We start from the raw sequence: 18,590 nt of genomic DNA on the forward strand, positions 1-18,590 counted from the left end.
GCACGGCCTTGGGCTTTTAAGGTCACTGGCAATGCAGAGAATAGCCCTTGCAGCAGGAAAGCTCCTTCAGGATGGAAAACCACAGAGCAGGAGCTGTGCTAGTGAGAGGCAAAGAGGTACTTTCAGCCCCAACACTCTCCCTGCCTGCTTCTGGCATTGCTGCCTGCAAATGGGTCTGCAAAGCACACCCTGCACAGAGGCCACAGCTCCTCCCAGATCCAAACCCATCACAGCCGCTGTTTCAGAGCAGGTCTAACACCTCTCTATGCCTCAATACTCAAGAGAAAGTGAAAGCAAGAGGTAGCTCCCGCCACCACCTCCTCCTCCTTTGTGTTTGCACAGCCCCAAAACCACGCAGTTCCCCCCCAAACCCAGAGGCTGCCAAAAACGCCCCTCTTATAAACCTCCATCCCATCCATCCCAATCCTGCTCCACCTGCAGTCCCTGCACTGCCCTTGACTGCAAAGCTCCTTATCCTTTTCCTTGTTGTTCAAGGGGAAGACTCTGCACACTGATGTCTCAGGGACGGCCAAGGCATTAAAGGTCTTTCATTTCAACCTGCAAACATTGTGGCATGGGAACACTCATTGCTCCCATGGTGGCCTCAGCACTGTCCCCACACAGCAAAACATGGAGCCTGGTTAATGAACAGCCTGGGAGGAGCAGGTGGCACCATGTCCAGCAGCCCATGGGAGAGCCAGCACTGTCCAGAGCAGTCCCCAGGCACATCCTGGCAACAGCAGTGATTGCCATTCACAGCTATGGGAATGCTCCCCAGGAATGGCTGCAGGCCTCTGCCCTATGGCTGGTGGGAGTCAGGGATTACTGGCTTTCACCTGCTAAGCAGCACTGGGAAGTGCTGGATTGGTGCCATGCCTCAGTTTCCCCACCTGGCAAGTGGAGGGGATGATGCTCACCCCCCCTGTATGGCCCTTTGTGGCTCTGGGGAGATCTAAATCCTGAGCAAGAAAAATGTTCCACTTTTTTCTCTTCCCTCCTGATGCACAGACACACAGAGAATTGCTCCTGGCTTCATCCAAGTGAGGAAATAAGAGATGGAGCCTACTCGGGAGGGATCATAGGCAAAGATGTGGATGCTGACCCCTAAGCATCCTTCCAACCCCCAGAACAATGCCTTCCCTCACACCACCTTCCCTCACACCCCCTTCCCCAGTGTCCTTACCTTCCCAAACTGCCCTGAAGGCTGGGAATGCCTTTGGATGAGATGCCAGAAAGTCCTTTGGATGATTAGCAAAACGACCCTCTTTGCTGTCCTGTGGGCAACAATTCTCTTTATTGTTCACAGGGAAGATATGTACAGGGGAGAAGGTTTGCTCTGACACTCAAATGCATGGAGTAGGGCCCTAAAAAGGACGGTGAAAGGGGAAGAAGAGAGCAGGTTTTGCATCAGCAGCTCCCTGGCGGGCAGCTGGGAGGTCCCAGGCACCCAGCAAGACCTCTCCATGCCTGGAGCAGGTCAGTACCCCTTTGGGACCAGGGACATCAACGTCACTAACCATGTGTGGTGACTGCCCAGCAGGAGAGGTGGCACCCCAGACCTCTCCTAGGGACCAATGTCCATGTGGACACCAGCCCCTAGGGCAGAAGAGCACATTCTGTGCGTGGGAAGGGAAAAGATCAAGAGATGATGATGCTGTGGAGAGGCTGGGAGCAACACACACGTATGGGGGATGCCAGTGCAGAGGGTCCCTGCGAAATGCCCATCGCGACAGCAGGAAGCAAAGTGAGGGGAGGAAGGAGCATGGCCAGCCAGGGCAGATGCTACATAGCAGTGGTGATCACCCTCTCCTCAGGCTCCACGTTGTTCTCGTAGGCATGCTGGCTCTCTTTGGACCTGTGTTGGAGGGAGAAGCAACAGCACTTAGCTCACTGGAGCAAGACCAGCCTCCCTGAAGCCTTGCTGGTGCTGACCACGCATTGAGCAGGGGTAAGGTGGGAAGGCAGGAGGGGAGCCAAGCACAGGGTGGGAATTGCTGTGATTTCTAGTACGGGCTATTTTGGCAGTCAACATCTGCATCGTGACCTGTGGCCACTTTTGGTGGTTTCTGCTGTTTGAAAAGCATGATGTAGGGTAAGAAAAATGCAGTGTAGCAGGTTTCATGGTGGTGGATGGGCCATGGGGCTAAGCTGCAGGAATAGGAGAGACTGAGGATACTCCCTCACTGGCTTCTCCTTGGTGCCTAGAGAGGATAAAAGCCCCCCAAGTCAAGTGAATGGAGCACGCAAAACCCTGAGTGGGAGAGACTATAGCTCTGCACGTCTGAGCTGTCCCTGGGGTGGTGGAACAGAGCCTGAGCGCCATGGGGAGGACATCTGAGCAAGTTCACCTGAAGTCAGCCGCAGCACTTATGTATTTCCCTTCGTGGCCATTGGACATGACAGGATCCAGCTTGTCCTCAACGCTTACCACCCTCTCGACGTTTTCCCTGGAGGGAGAGAAGAGGGCAGCTGAGATAGAGCAATGGAGGGGCTGTGCCCAGGAGCAGCTCACAATGGTGATGGAAGAGAGGAAGGGACTGCTCCAACACAGGAGGATAAGGGACCTGGATGCTTGATCCTGCCTTGAACACCCAGCTCAGCCCCTTTCCCAGTAGGATATGGGCGAGGAGAGATGTCCTCACGGCAGGTTTGCAGGGGCCATTCCGGATGCTGAGTGCCAGCCCCTGTCTCTGGAGCTGGTGCCCAGCATTGGGCCAGCAGTCAGCAAACCTCATTTGTCAATACATAGGATTGTTTTGTCCCGCTAACTGGTTTTTCCAGTCTTCTTCTATGTAATCTGTTGCAAAATAGTCCCAGACAGGCCCCAGCTGAGGGAAATGCTGAGGTTCTGCCAGTGTCACAGCCTGGGAGGACGTGCACGCCCATGCATACAAAGCCAAGCTGCCTTCTTTCAGATGCAACTATGGATCCGTCACAGAAGGAATCACGGGGCAGGGACTGGGTGTTTAACCTCAGCCAGAGCCTAAAAGCTGACCTCTGGAGCGAGCCAAATGGTGCTGGGGCAGTTGATCAGAGGGTGGGCGCAGGTCCACCCCGTGTGCACATCCCTGCCTCCTCAGCCCTTGCCCAAAGGTGATTCCAGAGGTTTTTCCTAGGAACAGACTGGCATAAACAAGCAGGGCCTTGAGCTGATAGCGACTGTCACAGTGGCAGCAGGGAGCTGGCAGTGCTCCAGGCTGCTGAGCCTCACTGTCAGCTCTTCTGAAGAGACCAGGTTAATTAAAACGAGCCACTGTGCCCCCTCAAGCCCTCCTCAGCATCCTCTGCCTATGGGCTGGGAAGAGGCAGCTGGGCACAGGCAGAGGTAGGAAACACTATCCCACTATCCCTGCCTCCAACTTCATGGGCTGCGAACTCCTCCACTTTGGGGACAAAAGTTCTTCTTTGGAAAAGACTGCAGTTGCAAATCAGACCATAGGAAAAAAAAAAAAAATATATATATATATTTTCAATGTATATTTATATATAATGCAATTTGTATATATATGTATGTGTAGAATATGTACATATAATGCATAATTGTACCTATACAGTGCATAATGCAGTGTGTGTGTTTATGTGTACATACACTGCATTCTGCATTGGACCTGAATGCATCTCAAAGGGCTCCCTTTAAATGCATCTGGGACAGAAGCCAGCCTGTTGAGCATTGGGATACACCCCAAGTCCCCACCTCCTTGGCCTGGGGAGACTGCAGAGATGTGCAGATACAAGAAGACTCCATCACCTTTGGCTGCAAAGCCCAAAGTGCCTGTGCTGGGGCAGAGGTACTGGGAACCTGGCTATGGGGTCAGGACTTCACCCCCCTGTTGACTTTGGGCTCAGGTTCAAGACCAAGTTGCTGCAGCTTAGCCTGGGTCAGCAGAGCAGCAACAGCAGCAAAGCAGTGGTTTTGCTTGGCTGGCAGCAGGAAAGAGGTAGTTGGTCCCAGAGAGCCTTTTTCTGATGAACAAGGCCACCTCATTTGTGCTGTGGGCTCTGGGTGAAGAGCACTGCCACAACTTGACTACCTCCCTCTTGTCCCAGCTTCTCTGAGTGCCTTCTAAAAACTTGGCTCAGTTTGCTTTGCAAATGAAGCTTCTGGGGGCTTGTTTTCCTGTGGATATAAGGCAGCTGTGAACTGCCCCCCCAGATCCATAGGAAACCAGGCTCAGGCCTGCCCCAGGACACACATGCCCATGTAAAACATGCATCTTTCTCATACAGCTTGCTCCTGGCAATGAGTAACAGGGAGCATAGGCCAGGACAGGGAGAAAAGGACAGAGAGAGCAGGACAGGGAGTCGTTGCCCTCCCCACCCAGCTCCCAGGGCAGTGATCACGGTGTTCCCACCCCTGGCATGAGGACGGAGGCAGATAGAAGTGACCTGTGCAGAGGCAACTACACCCAACCAAAGGGCTCCCACACTTACACTTTCTCCTTACACCAGAACTTATTGACCACGAAAGCGATGGCCACCAGGACTAGAAACACAACCACTGCAATGACACCCTGCAACCATGGCTGGAGATTGCCCCGTGCTGCAGGGAAAAGGAGAATATGTGTTAGAAATACATCCTCAGTCTTCATCTGCCAAGCTTCTTCCACCCAGCTTCAGCAATGTGCAGCCAAGAGCTTGGTCCTGCAAAGCTGAACAGAACATGTTGCTGTTACTCCAGGCAGACTTACCTGAGTGATAGCAATGAAATAAAGTACAAATAACAACAGTTATTTGAACAGAAAACAACAGTTTTGCTGGCCTTTGTGTGTGGAGCATGGTGCCTTGAAGCTTTGTATATATATACATATATGTATGCAGTGGGGTGCAGATGACTCTGCAATGGGGGATGCAAAGGGCTAGGGGACAGGGAGGGAGGGAGGGAAGGAGGATGTTTCCCCGAAGTGGCAGGAGAAAGAAGGCAGACGGACTTCAGCAAGCTTTATTCTCCATCCCCAGATCCCACAGACGTCATTCCCAGGTTGTTTTCCAAATACTGCCTGCTATAAAACAAGGACCTCATGACAGGGATAGTGCAAAACACAAAACTCTCCCAGCAAATGGTTGCCAGCATGGATTTCAGTAAAACACACCATTCAACAAGTTTCCAGAGCAGCAAACTGATTTATGACGGGAAATTGAAGGCTGAAGCATTCAGAGCAACGGCCTCCAAGTGCAAAGGCCAGGCAGGGCTGGCGGGGGGCCAGGCTGCAGCAGGGGGAGGCAGCGGGTGGCCAGGAGCTGGCTGCAGCATCCCTGGCCCCCCCTGGGTTGGGATGGAAGAGCAGGTTCTTTCTGTAGCCAGACCTAAGCAGTAATCCAGCCATGGATGGGAAGGGTGCAAAACATATTCCTGGATGCGTGAGGAACTTGGGGACAGAAGGATGAGAAGATGAAACCTTGTCCCAGTCCTTGCTGGGATGACTGTGCCTTGCCTCCCACTGGCTTTTGGGCAGCAGAGAACTCAGACTTAGTCAAACCCATCTCTAAGTGCTATTACATCAGGAGACTTTGTTCACACACACACATCCCTTTGGGGTTTCAATACTATATATTCAGGCACAGCTTTTCCTCTTTCTGCTGACTGAAACGCCAGCCCTTGCACATAAATGAAGTCACTCCGTGCAGGCAGGTGGAAGATGCTACCTGCCAGCCTCAGCATCAGCCTCGGACCATATGGACCCAACCCTGACACCAGCACCCATGAGGCTGAGCACATTGGTACTTCATTCTTGACATGGGAGCGTTACGCTACCTGAACACTTCATCTGTCTCATGGGAGACAAATGAAACAAACCTCTGCTGTAAACAGTTAATAAACTTTACTAGCAGCAATAAAGGTGGGCTGTGTGCTCTGCACGTGAAAAGTCCCTGTAGGCAGCCAGCTCCACTGCTGACAGCCCTCATCTTCCTCTGCTTTTGGGGAGGGGGGAACATTTACTGCAAATGCCTTTCATTTATAAAAACAAACCAAAACACCACAAAGAAAAGCTCCTTCCTCCTCTTGGAAATGCAATCAGCTTGAGGCTGACTCACCTCCTGTGCCAGTCCGGAAAGTGGTGGCACCCCTGGTAAGCGGTTGTAAGAGTAGCACCAAACAGCATCCTTCAGCCCCAACACTTCCCCACAGGGACACTTGCCATGTTTACTGCAAGGTCCCGGGGCCAAAACTCAGCAGGAGGAACTCAGGTGGAAATTCCCACTTGTATCAGTGCGTTTTGGATGAAATCCCATTATACCAGCAGGCTGCTGGTGGCCATACAAGGGGTGGTGGCAGTGATGAAGAGCAGGGTTTGGTCCCATCCTGCCATACATCGTAAGCAGGGATGCTTGTGCCCCTGCTGCCCACCATCGGCTGGGTGCAGCCCCAACACACCTATTGCCTCCAGGCTGAGCTTTGGCCTGTTTTGCTTCCTCCCTCGCTCTGCCCTTGGCTGTTATCTCAGCCACATTTATTTGTTAGTTGCAGTTAATTTTTCCTGCCGGAGCCAGAGTTTCCAGCCTAAGCCTAGGAGGGGATGGCTAGGTCCAGCATTCAGTGAGGTTTCTGCTTGGGTTAAGGGAGTTCAAGGTCAACCGGGGAATGAAGTCAGCGATGACTGAAATTGCCAAATTTGCATCTCATGATCTTTGAACAAAGGAGGCGAGAAGATCAGTGGTAGGAAGCATCCTCCTGGCAGCCAGGCTCAGGAGGTACTCTATGTTTGTGCAAGCAAAACCCCACTCAGGAGCTGTTTCCAGCCATATTTCCAAGCATCCAAAGCCAAAAGGTGAATTACCGAACCAAAATCAAGTGGTTCTGGCTTTAAGAGACCCTGTAGAGACCAGTTGCAAGGGGAGATGATGGATAATGAAGATGAGGATAGCAGGGGAAACAGTAAACGTCTCTGCCCATGGACATGGAGAACTTCCATGGGCATAACAGAGGAGGAGGCAAGAACTTGATAGCATCTTCTATCCAGGGAGTGAATATATGGATCACAGCCCTGGGGGACACTGCCTGGCTGGAGCCCCACCAGAGCATGCCTTGCTGCCCTGCCAGGAGGAATGGCCAAAAGGATGAGTCTTACCTGTGGAAATGGGACTGTGCTCCTGGAAAAGTGCTTTACCAGAGATGTTCCTCCTGGTGCAGCCTGTCCCTTGGGCTCTGCCACCTCCTCTCTGTTTTGCCCCATGGTAATGACAGGGTTTTCCTGCCCAAACAAGATCTCCTAAACCAGATTAAGCAACGTGGGATCTGCAACCCCGGCAGATGTGTGTGCACGCATCTGCAGCTACAAATGAGACCGAGGGAAGTGCCGATGACAGTATAAGCCCTTGCCCGTGTTGCAAGTCCATTTCTGTCCTCAGCAGCTGGCTTGAAGACATAGATCTGCTTTTTGATACTGAGTGCTTGGAAAGCATCTGCTAGCCCATGTTATCCACTTGAGGAAGCTGTGTCAGGCTCTGCAGCCTCATTAAAGGCTTTTCCCCCCCACCTCTTTCGAGGCAACAGCAAAACGTTCAATCCTGCTGACAGCGGAGACCCCAGACTGTTAAATCCTCAGCAAGTCGGTAAACAAACACAGGAAGAGCGGTCAGGGCTGGAACATCAGGAGGAGAAAGGGGGAGGGAATTTTCCAGGACTTTGGCAGCACGGGATGAGTTTTAATTACAGCTCATTATTTCTGGCGTTAGACAAATCCTTCCATGGATTTTGTAAAAGTAATGCCCTGGCCATAGGAAGTTTCTCTAAGTCTTTAGGAAGGGAACGGGAGGGCAGTTTGCAAAGGAAAATATTTGCCCCCTCACCTCGGCAATGATCAGAATTACAGATTAACAGGAAAACCTGAGAGCTCAGGGAGCGACCCAGGGACAAGGGGACAAGTAAGAAAGGAGACAAAAAGAGCCTGAAGAAAACGGATTACTCATCCTGGTGCACCGTAAATCAAAGCTGCTTTGTCTCCACGTAATCATGTGAGATAAACCTCAGACAGCGGCTTCAGCCTTTGGCAAAACAGGTAGAAAGTCTCCATTGCCCCAGCTCCGGCAGCACCTCCTAACCCACCAAACACCCTCCCATCCCCATTTCCCGCTGATGTGAAGCCAGAGCTAAAGCTGGGATGTTTCTCCTCTTCCCAAGAGGCTCCTTCTCAGTTGTCCCTTGTCCCCAGAGCCATCCCGCCTCCCGGGACTCCGCACACCTTCCTGCCTCAGTTTCCCCATGAGGTCCGTTCCCCTGCACTCACCTTGCTGGCAGCAGGCAGGCTCCGGGAGCAGCCCCAGGAGGATGAGGAGCAGGCAGCGGGCAGGCATGGCGGCAGGCAGGGCCTCGAGCTCTCGGAGGGAGCAGCGGAACGCGGCCGCTCCTGCGTTTGGGCACGCCGCCCTCCCACTGCGATGAGCGCTTGGTCAATTATCAAACGCATTAACGAGGGAGGCCGATGCTCACACCTGGGTATTCAAATCCCACTGCGGGGAAAAGGGGTGGAAGGAGGTGCCTCTGTCTGGCTCCCGTAGAAGGGGAATCTGGGGCACGGTGACTTGAACGTGACAGTCCCCTTAGGGCGTGGAAGGGGACTCAGGTGCAAGATATTTGCATCCACCCAGGAGGAAGAAGTGACGCCCAGATGGATAAATCTCTCCCCCAGCGCTTGGGGAATGTGGCTGGACAGGACCTGGGTGTCCCCCAAGCCCTCCATCCCCGCAGCAGAAGAGGGGTCCAGCAATGCCCCAGCTCTGACATCCCTCCCCATCCCACAGGACCCCATGTCCTGAGGGTACAGGGAGCTGCCCGGCACAGTTCCCACTCTCTTCCTTGCTGTTTCCTGTTCAGTAAGTGTCATTAATAACCAAACAAAACACATTTGTAGCTTTAAAACATCCATTTAATAAACCAGACTTGATGCCAAGTGTTGCCTCCCATGCCTTGTTGAATGGAGAGACTGTTAAACAGATTAAACATAGCATTCATTTCATTGAGCCTTCAGGGCTGTTCCCAAAATTTCTTTCACATCAAAAGAGGCAGAAACACCAAAAGACCTGCAGCAGATGGCAAAGCTGACCCTTCACATCAGCAGCACTGATTCTGTGGGATGGGGAACGTTGCACGTCCCGAGTTAAGCAGCTTTCCAGCCTGTGCCAGGTTTGGATGGCTGACAAACCCACCCTGCAGGAAGAATACAAGCTATTGGCTTCACAGCTACACAGCTTCACTTACTTCTGAAGGAAATGTTAAACCTGTGAACCAGTGGTCGCTCTTCTCTTGCTGTGTTGTAGCATCTCTGTAAGCCATCACAGAGCATCCCTGTCAGCAGCATCTGAGCTCCCAGGCTTTGGGTCTGGTGGTCCTGTCCTCAGACCCCATCTGAGTGTTTGTATTCCCCTATGGGCACCTGGAACACACCCATGGTCAGGAACATGCAGCACCCTCAGGAATACATACCCACGGGTGCAGGATTGCCCTCCTTTATCCCTCCTCTTTCCCCTGGATCTACAATAATGTAATTTGTCCTAAAAAACAAGCCAGAGCTGGTTCGAAATGCACTGAAGGCCAGTTCCCAGCTCTCTCCCAAATCCCTTTCCATGGCCAAATCCCCACCTGCAACATGGGATAATCCCATTCCCAACACTGCTAGGTTTTGTTTCTGAACTCCCTGAGACAGAGACTCTCTCACTGCACCCCTCAAGGAAGTGGCATGACAGGGACCTGCCCATAATAAGGCCCTGTAAAAGCAATGTGATTTTGTTAAAGAGAAACAGGAATGGCTTGCAAAGAAATAAAAATAAGAGTGAACTTTGGGTTCCTTTGACTTGCTTCCACATAATCTCTATGGGAAAGCACACAGAGCTTGCACTCTTTGCTGCCTGCTTGTTGCTTGTCTCTTAGCAAAAGGCCATCAAAAAACCTAGCTTTTTGGAGCAGAAGGCTTTATCAGCAGATCAGAAGCCCTAGAGCAGTCCTGCTGCTGCCCTTGGGAAATTCAAGGTCTGAGGCATCTCTCTGCCATTGCTATCTACACCCCAGTCATGCCTGGGGCTGCAGCAAGTTGCTCACAGGGTCCCTTTTGGTCCTCCTCTGCACGTACCCCAGGTTGTCTTTTCACCTCAGGGCTCTGCTCAGCCCTGCTCCAGGGACCCTGGGTTGATTTTTCCAAGGATAGGGATGTCTTAAGGATCCACTTGTATCCTATCATGTGCTGGGGGAACAGGACATGACAGACCAGACCCTGAGATGGAGTCAGGGATGCTGTGCCTTCCAGAGAGGGGTCTTGCTGTGAGCTCCTTCCTGAGGAGCAAATATCTCTTTACCGTTGCACATTCCCACCTTTACCCCAAATGTATGGGAATGTAATTATTTAATTGTCTGGGCTTGCTGATGAAGACAGAGAATTTCTCCTTTGCTTATCTCAAAGCTCCCCTGTGCTTCAATGCACCTTCTTTAGCCCCCCGGCAGCTATTAGGAAGGCATGTGCTCTTGTGACCATGGCATTTGCCTGCTTGCATACCCTGGGTCTGGCCTAGGAGGGGGATGAGAAATAGCAAGTCACTGCAATGGCAGCAGCCTTGTTTCAGGGGCAAAGTCTGAAATTTTGGCAAATAATTTGCCATCCACCTTCTGCTTTTGCCATTCTGGCTGCAGTTTGGGACCCGCGGGGATAAGAAGCTTTGTGTTTCTGCTGCAGCGTGCTGGCAATCTTGCCATGTCTCTCATCTAAGCCTTCAGAATCACCCAGATGTGGTGAGTCAAAGCCGTACAGGTCCATTTTAGAGGTGGAGGAAACTGAGGCACAGAGGGCAAATCTCCTTGGCAGCATTTAGTCAAACCCAAGTGGAGCCACAGGCAGCTCAGTTCTCTCCCAGGGACCCACGACCAGTTGCCTCCACAAGTCTTGCACAAAGCAGATCTTGCAATTTCAGGATTTACACTGATATCCTCCAAAAATTGGCATTTTTTTTCCCCCAAGAAATGTGTCATTTTTAGCCAAAATTAACATTGGCTCAAAGCAACATTCCTGAGCCTAAAATGTGTTCCTGGGTGATACAGCTCACAGTAGAGATGCCAGTTCCTCTTCGAAAAACATTGCAGGGCTCTGTGTTTTAATGGAGGTTATTCTTCTTTCTCCTTCACTTCCTTCCTTCCTTCCTCCTTCCTTCCCTCCTTCCTTCACTCCATCTCCTCCCCCTCTCTCAGAAAGAGCCATAAAAATGAAGCATATATATGAGAGCAAGACTGAACATTCCCTTTTGTATTTTTCCTAAGGAAAAAGAGTGGTGAATTTGTTGCATTTCAATAGCTGCTCCCAAAAGAAAAGGGAAAACAACAAAAAACCAAGCCCAACCACAAACACAATTTTTAATTGCTTGTTTCGTTTGACATTTGCCATCAAAACCAAATATTCTTTGCATGCCCAGAATTCCCTCATTTCGTATTGACACTGGCTTTCAAATTCTGCCTGGGATGGAGAGCCAGGAGCTATAGCCGCTGTGAAAAGGGCATTTTCTTGGCCTGGTGTGCCAAGATGTGGATAAACAGCACCAGAAAAAGGCAGCCCCTGCTCAGGCTTTTCATCCTTCACAGCTCTGTGCCCTGCTTCCCTTCTTTAAAAAGGCTTTTAAAGCAATGTATTTTGTTATTTACATGCTGATGAAAACCCTGGTTGCAATGGTGTGGCATTAGGGCATCACCCCACACCAGCCCCATCCTCCCTCTGTCAGCACAGGGTTCAACTGAGCCATTTGTTCCCCTCCTGCACACACACAGGGACAAGAAAAAGACATCTCTTGGCATTCTAATTGGACATTTTATTAGACCATACATGAGTCCCCCAGCAATGATGCTAATTGCAAGCCCTGAATAAGCAGCAGGGAAAAGAGGGTGACATGGTGATTGCCATGATCCCTCCTGGACCTTCATCAGGAGAGGATGTGGATTACCTCCTTCTCCTCCCAGGCAGCCTGGATGGGTCAGCCAAGGTCACTCCTGGCAGGACACTTGCTGGGAGCTGGTACCCGGCAGCTATCTGAGATGGAGCATCAGCATCAGGCACTAGGCATGCCCTTCATTGTCCCTCAAGATCTGCTCAATAGCATCACTGTGGCCCGTATGTATTTCATGGGACCCTCTGGATGATGCTTTTCACACCAGCTGGTTTTTGGCATGGATCTCTGGGCAGCATTCACACCGGACACTGTCTGTGCTGGAACCTGATGCTACCACTCTGTACATCTAAGGGCAGCAATGGGCTGTCTCCTCTATCCAGTTGCCCATTTGCACAGAGCTGCTAGGAGTTGTCCCCTCTGAGCACCTCTGCTCCTGGCTTCAATAGCTGCCATGGAGCTGACAGCATGTTCACATTAGCCTCAGGCCCTGCAACTTGGAAAATTAGGCTAAGAAAAGACCTACCTGATCTGTCACACCTTGTTCTGGGCTGGGAATAATCATAGAATCATAGAATAGGTAGGGTTGGAAAGGACCTTAACATAATCAAACCAAAAATTCCTGGAACAGGAAGAAAATCCACCTGCCTCTGGTCTGACTTATTGCTGGGGAATAAGCCTGCATCCGTGATTCCCCCTTGGCTTTCCCATCTGTTCAGAAGGCGTATTGCACCCCTAATCATCTCTGAGCACAGGGGAAAGTGCTGCTGCATTGCTGGAGTGGCAGATAACCAGGATCCCAGTACGTGATGCTCAGAAAGGGAGAAAGGAGCTGACTTCGCTGTGGATATTCCCTCCTGCCTGGTGCTATCGAATGGAATGAATAATTTACTATCCGATCATCTCTAATCTTCATCCCATAAAATCAGCAGCAAGCTGGGAGGGTTTTTGAAGCCTCCAGCTGCATTTGCTGATAAGACATGAGGCAGGAAAGATTGGAAGCCCATAAAAATGATAATCTCAGGCTTCAGTGTAACTTAGTGGAGGGGTTTTCTCCTGTCCCTTCATTAAGGATGGATTTCCTTAAATAACAACAAGCCTTCTCACGAGGAATCTCCCACCCAAGAAACGACTGCATTGTCGTTAGGAAATAGGAGTCCAAGAAGCCAGACTAAAGTAGCTGGAGCACAGGTTAGTGCAAGGGCCAAGGTTTTGAAGGGCAAATGGTACTTACCTTTACGGGGTGGGAGGAAAAGAGGGAGGATTGGAAATGATTTCTGAACACGGAGACAAGATTTAGGCACTGGGGCTTTGCCTCAGAGTCAGGCACCAGTGCCAGGTTAAGCTGCCTGCCACAAGCCTGACCAGGAGCTTGGCTATGAGACAAGCCCCATCATCCTCATCCTACACCTCCTTGGTGTGAAGAGAAACATCATGTTTCACTCCAGTCTGGCTTGGTACAGCATCCTCCCCTTCAGGCTCGAATTCAGCAAGTCTGCCTATTGCCTGGGAGGAGAAGGGAAAGCTAAAAACCCAACTCTTCAACCATATCCATGTGAATCTCAAACAGGACAGCCAAGAGAAGAAGCAGGAAAGAGTTAGCTGGCTTGTTGGGAGTGGACAGTTTCAGGAAATAATTATCCCAGATGCCAGAATAGAAGAAAATTGAAAGTGTAAACTATAATCAGATGTTAAGTTGCTTTTCTTCTGCTAATTGAAATAGTGTTTTCTCTGCTACCCACCACTCTACCCCTTTCAGATGCTAATCCCTATCAAACACGGACTTACAATTACAAATTCATAGGCATCTTTCCCAGGAGCAGAAATTGCTTTGCCCTGTAACCTCTAAGATGAGGTCTTAATAGGAATTCACGAGCAGTCGCTGGTAAAGCTTCATTAGCCAGAGAGAATAGACAAGGGCAAGTTGCAGTGCTCCCTAACCACTCTAGGGAAAAATTAATTTAAATTACTTTGTAAAGTAACAAGGCCAGATAATGTGTTTCCTTCTCGGATTATTGTTTTCCAACACTCTAATGTGCTCCTAGATTACTTTGCTCTGCTTGTGGTCTATGTTAAATTGTGGTTTATGGAGAGCAAAAGCCAATGGAAAGAGAAACACCTACCCCTTGGGCCAGAGGTGGATGAAGACAGGGTGAGGATTTGGCTGTTTCTTACTGGGTTGGGTTGCTCAGAGGCTGTTGGGGAGGCAAGAAGAGGCCACCTCCAGCATAACTTCCACACAGCCTAGAGGAGAAACCTGGAAATTGAAGGTGTTTCCCTGACTGAAAACTGGTCCAAGCCAATGGAAGGAGTCCTGATGATTTGAGGCAGCTCCAGATTTGTTTCCTGGAGCAATGCTGAGTACTCTGTTCCCAAGGGCTGGACAGGCAAGGGAAACCTCTTCCAGAAGCCACCATCCTTGAGCAAAGGTACAAGCGTGAGGCTGATTCCCATCCAGCTAAAACCTAAAATGCACTAAAGCATACTAAAACCTAAGCCTGAACCACCAGGACGGGGAGCTGGGATTTCACACCCCATCTCCAACCCTTACCGAGCCTCCTCAAAAGGAGCTATAATTCTCTTCCCCTGGCACCAGGCTGCATGCTCTTCATGCTGGGCTTACAATTCAGTGTGGTTTTACAGAGCTTTGCAGCGAGCCAAGAGAGGGGCCGCGGGAAGATGCAGTGATAAGGGCTTGGCAGAGGGGCTGAGACTGTTCCCAGCACCGTGGGCTTGCAGCCGGGCTTTGGTGGGTGCTGCCAGGGCCCAGAGTTATTAACCTGAGACTTGTCACACGGAATGGGCCAGCCTGGCTAAATCCTCAGGGGACACGAGCATCATTCAACGAAGAGACAAAGAGTTCAAAGGGCCTTTCGGCAGCAAACAGCGCTGATCATCTCTGCTGATTAAATAGGTTCCCAACTGATCGGGGAGTCCTAGGAGACCAGACTGAAGCTGGGAAGATTTATGGGGAGCTACCTAAATTGGAGAGGGAAGATATTGATTCTATTCCTGTCTTCTGAAGGGGATAGCTGGGAGGATGGGGGGGTGGGGTCAGAGCAAAGATAGGGCTGGAGAGAAATGCATTGAGACAGAGGGGTAGGTAGTTAAGTAGAGGGGATGAATGGATGGACAGACTCCCAGCCTATCTAATAAGTTTCTTGTCCCTGCTTGCTTGTGGGAAGACAAAAACCCCATGGCACCCAGACCTCCCTTCTGTCATTCTCCGTGCAAAACTGCAGCATTTCAAAATGGGATTGTAACCCCCAAAGATGAGGGTGTATGTCACCCCAGCTCCTGCAGTCACTTGAATTTCTTTCATCCCCATCAGCATCCCATTGCCCTCCAAGTCCTGACAAATTCTGGACCGCCTTTGCTGGAGGTGAGCCCTGTGTTTCAACAGCTCCAAGCACGATTAAGTGCTCCCTAGAGTCCTGCTTGCCCTTGTGTCTTGCAACAGGCAGGACTCAGCCTCCTGGAGAGCAGAAAAGCATCAGAGAAGGCCATGCCCCATGAGAAGGACACCACTGCATGACCCTCTGGGTCCCCAGTGGGTAGAGAAGAGCCTGACTGCAGTAGGAACCACCTGCTCAGCATCATCTGAAGAAGGTGTTTTCCTTCCTCCAGCCCCCACAGCCTTACTGGGTTAAAGGAAGGGCCCTGGGCAGAGCAAGGAGCACTCACAATATAGGAGATCAGCCTGAGCATCCTCGCACTGTGGGGTTCAACCTACCAGAATCATGCCAGTGGGCACCAACCCTATTTATTTCCATGCTCATCAGCAAAAGCAGCGCATTTTCAGATGGCATCTCTCTTCCTTCTCAGCACCAAAGCTTTTGCCTGGCATCCAAAGGGAAAAGAATAACGGGGCCATCAGCAGTGAGCAAAACGCATCTCATAACCTCCACTTCTTTTCAACGAGCTCCAGTTGTTGCTTTACAAGTGTACTCCAACCCCAGCAAGTGCCAAACAAAAGCTCCCCTCTCCTCCTCTGTGCCTTGTTAAACAGCCTTATTATTTCAGTGAGCTGCATCTGCTGGGTGGCAGCCGCGATTACCATAACACAGGGGCAGGATCTGGCCTGGATGCTTCACCCTCAATTCTGCAACATGCGAGAGCATTGGGCTGGATTTAAAATGAAATGAAAAATAAAGGGGGAAGGGGGAGGGAAATTCAATGTATGAAGTCACTTTTCTGGCTGCCACCCAAGCAAACAGATGCAGGTAATAGAGGAGATGGGGAAAATCACGTCATCTTCTGCTCTGAGCAGTGGATTCTGTTGTTTGGGAAGGGGGTGGGAGGGACGTGAAAGGCCAGAGGGATTTCATGCGAGTCCAAAGGGTGAAAGAGGCATTTCTCGGGGCACATTGGAGTTGGGGAAGCTTTTTAGGAGCTTTAACCCATTCCTGAAGCCTTGGAGGCTGCTGGCCCTAGCAGGATGCTGCAGCAGCCAAGCAAGTGCTGTGAGATGAGGTGAGGGAGCCAGGGCTCCTGTGGGAGGGATGACATGGATAGGAAAGGGCTGAGCAACATTGAGCTGTGCCATTGTGCCACAGCAGCTGAGATCAGGCTGCCCTCAAATCCAGCCCTGAATAGGTTTTGAGGACAAAAGGTGAAGACCCCTGAGAGATGCATTTGCCTGGGACTGGGGAGAAGAGGCTGTTTCCAGGAGTGGCTATTAATCAAAACTCAGTAAATAGCAGTGCATCGGCACAGCCACCAGCATTCCCACCAGGAAGAGTGAGACTTCACAGAGTCACCTCACCCCTGCCGAGGTCCTGGGGGATTCAGCAGCCTGTGCTCCCCTGGCAGAGCAAACAGGGAGCCAGTGACCACAGGCACAGAGCCCATTGCCTCCATGCACTGGGGAACAGGGATATATGGGGCAGCACTGAGATGTCCAGGGCCTGACTGAGCTGGGGGAGCACCAGCTGTCCTGAGCATTCTCTGTGCCTTCCCACCCACAAGTACCAAACTCTGCAGGAAAATAGCTGTGGTGTTCAAACAGAGAGATGTTAACATAATGATTAGGTCTATGGTAACTCCATGAAGACCTGGAGGGCTGATCAGTGTAGGGGGAAGAGTGGGAATGGAGTGGGAGAAAGGGAGAAAGGGTATGGATATGAGGAAGGGAAGGGAAAAGGGAAGAGGGAAGAGGAAAAACAAAAAAGGGAAAAGAGAAAAGAAGGGGGGAAAGGCCAGCCTTTAACATACATCATTTGTGAAGCCCCAAGAACACACTGAACCCTCTTACCAAATCCCATTTCCTCACCCCACCTCGGGGCCGCACTCGTGGGGGCCGCGGTGCGCCCTCTGGCGGCCTCGGGGGGTACTGTGGCCGAGGGGGGGGCAGCGGGCGGGGATCGGGCCCCGCCGGCTCCGGCTCCGCCTGCTCCGCGCCGGCAGGAAGCGCTGGTGCTGCGGTCGGCTTTGATCTGTCGCTTATCGGCGACAAGGGGCTCCCCCAGACCCGCTCAAAGCAGGCGCTGGCCCGGAGGCGGCTGCTTCGGGAGTGCCCGCGGCCGCTGGGGCCAGTGGTGGGGCTCGGGGTGGGGAGGCCGCCGCGTGTGGGACCGTCCCGCCGGGGGCCCCGTTGGGCAGCGGCACTGTGAACGCATCGGTTGTGGGGTCCTGCGGGAGGCAGACCCAAGCGGCAAGGCAGTGTTGATGTTGGGGCAGCGTCACCTTTGGAGGGGACAACACTTGCTTCTGCTCACAGCACCCTTCTGCCAGCCCTGCCCCAGGGCTGCTGCTGGGGGTGGTTGTGGGAGCTTATCCCCAGCACCTGCATCCAGGCAGATAGAGCGGGGCAGCTGGAGGGTGGCCCCATGGAACAGGACAGGCAGCCCTCCCGCCCGATGCCTGCCGAGATAGGAGCAACGGCTGTCGCCTCTGGCACGCTGGGCAAGCTTCTGTCACCTTAGAAAGCACCCTAGGAAAAGCATCCGGGGTGGGCTGGTGTTCTCTGACATAGAAGAAGGGAAAAGGCAGCTCAAGAGTTTGCTAGGATAAGGCAGGGAGCAGCTGGGGAGTGATTCCTGCTGATGCAACCAAAAGCAAAACCGCCCTGGTGTTTTCTACGATGAGGACCACCTGCAGGCAGCATGCAAGGTGCTGGGGACACGTATGTGTGAGCACATCATGGGCTTGGGTGGCTTGAAGACACACGCAGGACTGTGTGCTCACTTCCATCCAGATATGTGTGTTTAGGACTATGTCCTCAGCGGCACATCCATAGATGTGCCCACAGATCTGAGATGTACAAAAATGAGTTGTGAACGTGTTCATGCAGCATCCCACATGTGAGAACGCATGGACCATGCATTTGTGAGCAAGCCAGTGTGCACATTTGACTGTCATGGGCATGGACAGGTATTTGTGGGGTGGGAGAATGTCTGCGACTCCTTGTGCACACATGCTTCCCGGTCCCAACACCCGCAGTGACATGTTGCTAAGTGGCTCCAGCCACCCTCAGGCTACCCCCAGCTCCCATTTCAACACCATTCCCAGGCATGGAGTAGGCCGGGTGCTCAGAGAAGTGATGCTGCATTGCTGGATGGTTGCAAGAAACACGACTGGACGGGTGTTGATGTGTTTTATTTCAGCTCCAGCAGCCTGTGAAGGGACGTGTCACTGCTGGAGTGCAAGTGAAGTGCTTTGGAGATGGGACAGCTGCTGTAAAGCAGCTCCTTGCTTGCATGCCCTCCCAGGCAGCATTGCTTGGGCAGTGGTTG

At 51.7% G+C, this 18,590-nt stretch overlaps 1 protein-coding gene and 1 long non-coding RNA gene across 2 annotated transcripts; one reads left to right on the forward strand and one right to left on the reverse strand.

The window, feature by feature from the left end:
- Positions 1-1,275: 1,275 nt before the first annotated feature.
- On the reverse strand, positions 1,276-8,393 carry PDZK1IP1 (PDZK1 interacting protein 1). The gene is made up of 4 exons (XM_057430722.1): positions 8,226-8,393; positions 4,432-4,540; positions 2,349-2,447; positions 1,276-1,855 (listed from the first exon to the last, which is right to left on the reverse strand). Exons 1-4 carry the CDS (start codon positions 8,290-8,292, stop codon positions 1,783-1,785), a joined length of 348 nt encoding a protein of 115 aa, XP_057286705.1. The 5' UTR covers positions 8,293-8,393; the 3' UTR covers positions 1,276-1,782.
- A 2,117-nt stretch (positions 8,394-10,510) lies between these two features.
- Positions 10,511-15,848, forward strand: LOC130610658 (uncharacterized). Its single transcript, XR_008975089.1, has 2 exons — positions 10,511-10,717; positions 15,317-15,848. It is a non-coding gene; the product is annotated as an uncharacterized LOC130610658 (long non-coding RNA).
- Positions 15,849-18,590: the final 2,742 nt, after the last annotated feature.

Source organism: Pezoporus wallicus, unplaced genomic scaffold, assembly GCF_028554395.1.
Source record: "Pezoporus wallicus isolate ANWC-B61680 ecotype Strahan unplaced genomic scaffold, APGP_CSIRO_Pwel_v1 contig_10084, whole genome shotgun sequence".
In the NCBI taxonomy this organism is placed as follows: domain Eukaryota; kingdom Metazoa; phylum Chordata; class Aves; order Psittaciformes; family Psittacidae; genus Pezoporus; species Pezoporus wallicus.

Bases quoted from the DNA above. Each gene is read 5' to 3' on its own strand.
- PDZK1IP1 (XM_057430722.1), bottom strand. From the start codon at position 8,292: ATGCCTGCCCGCTGCCTGCTCCTCATCCTCCTGGGGCTGCTCCCGGAG. The intron at 4,541-8,225 runs GTGAGTGCAGGG...TTTTCCCTGCAG, and splicing joins GCCTGCCTGCTGCCAGCAAG to CACGGGGCAATCTCCAGCCA. The intron at 2,448-4,431 runs GTAAGTGTGGGA...CTCTCCCTCCAG, and splicing joins TTCTGGTGTAAGGAGAAAGT to GGAAAACGTCGAGAGGGTGG.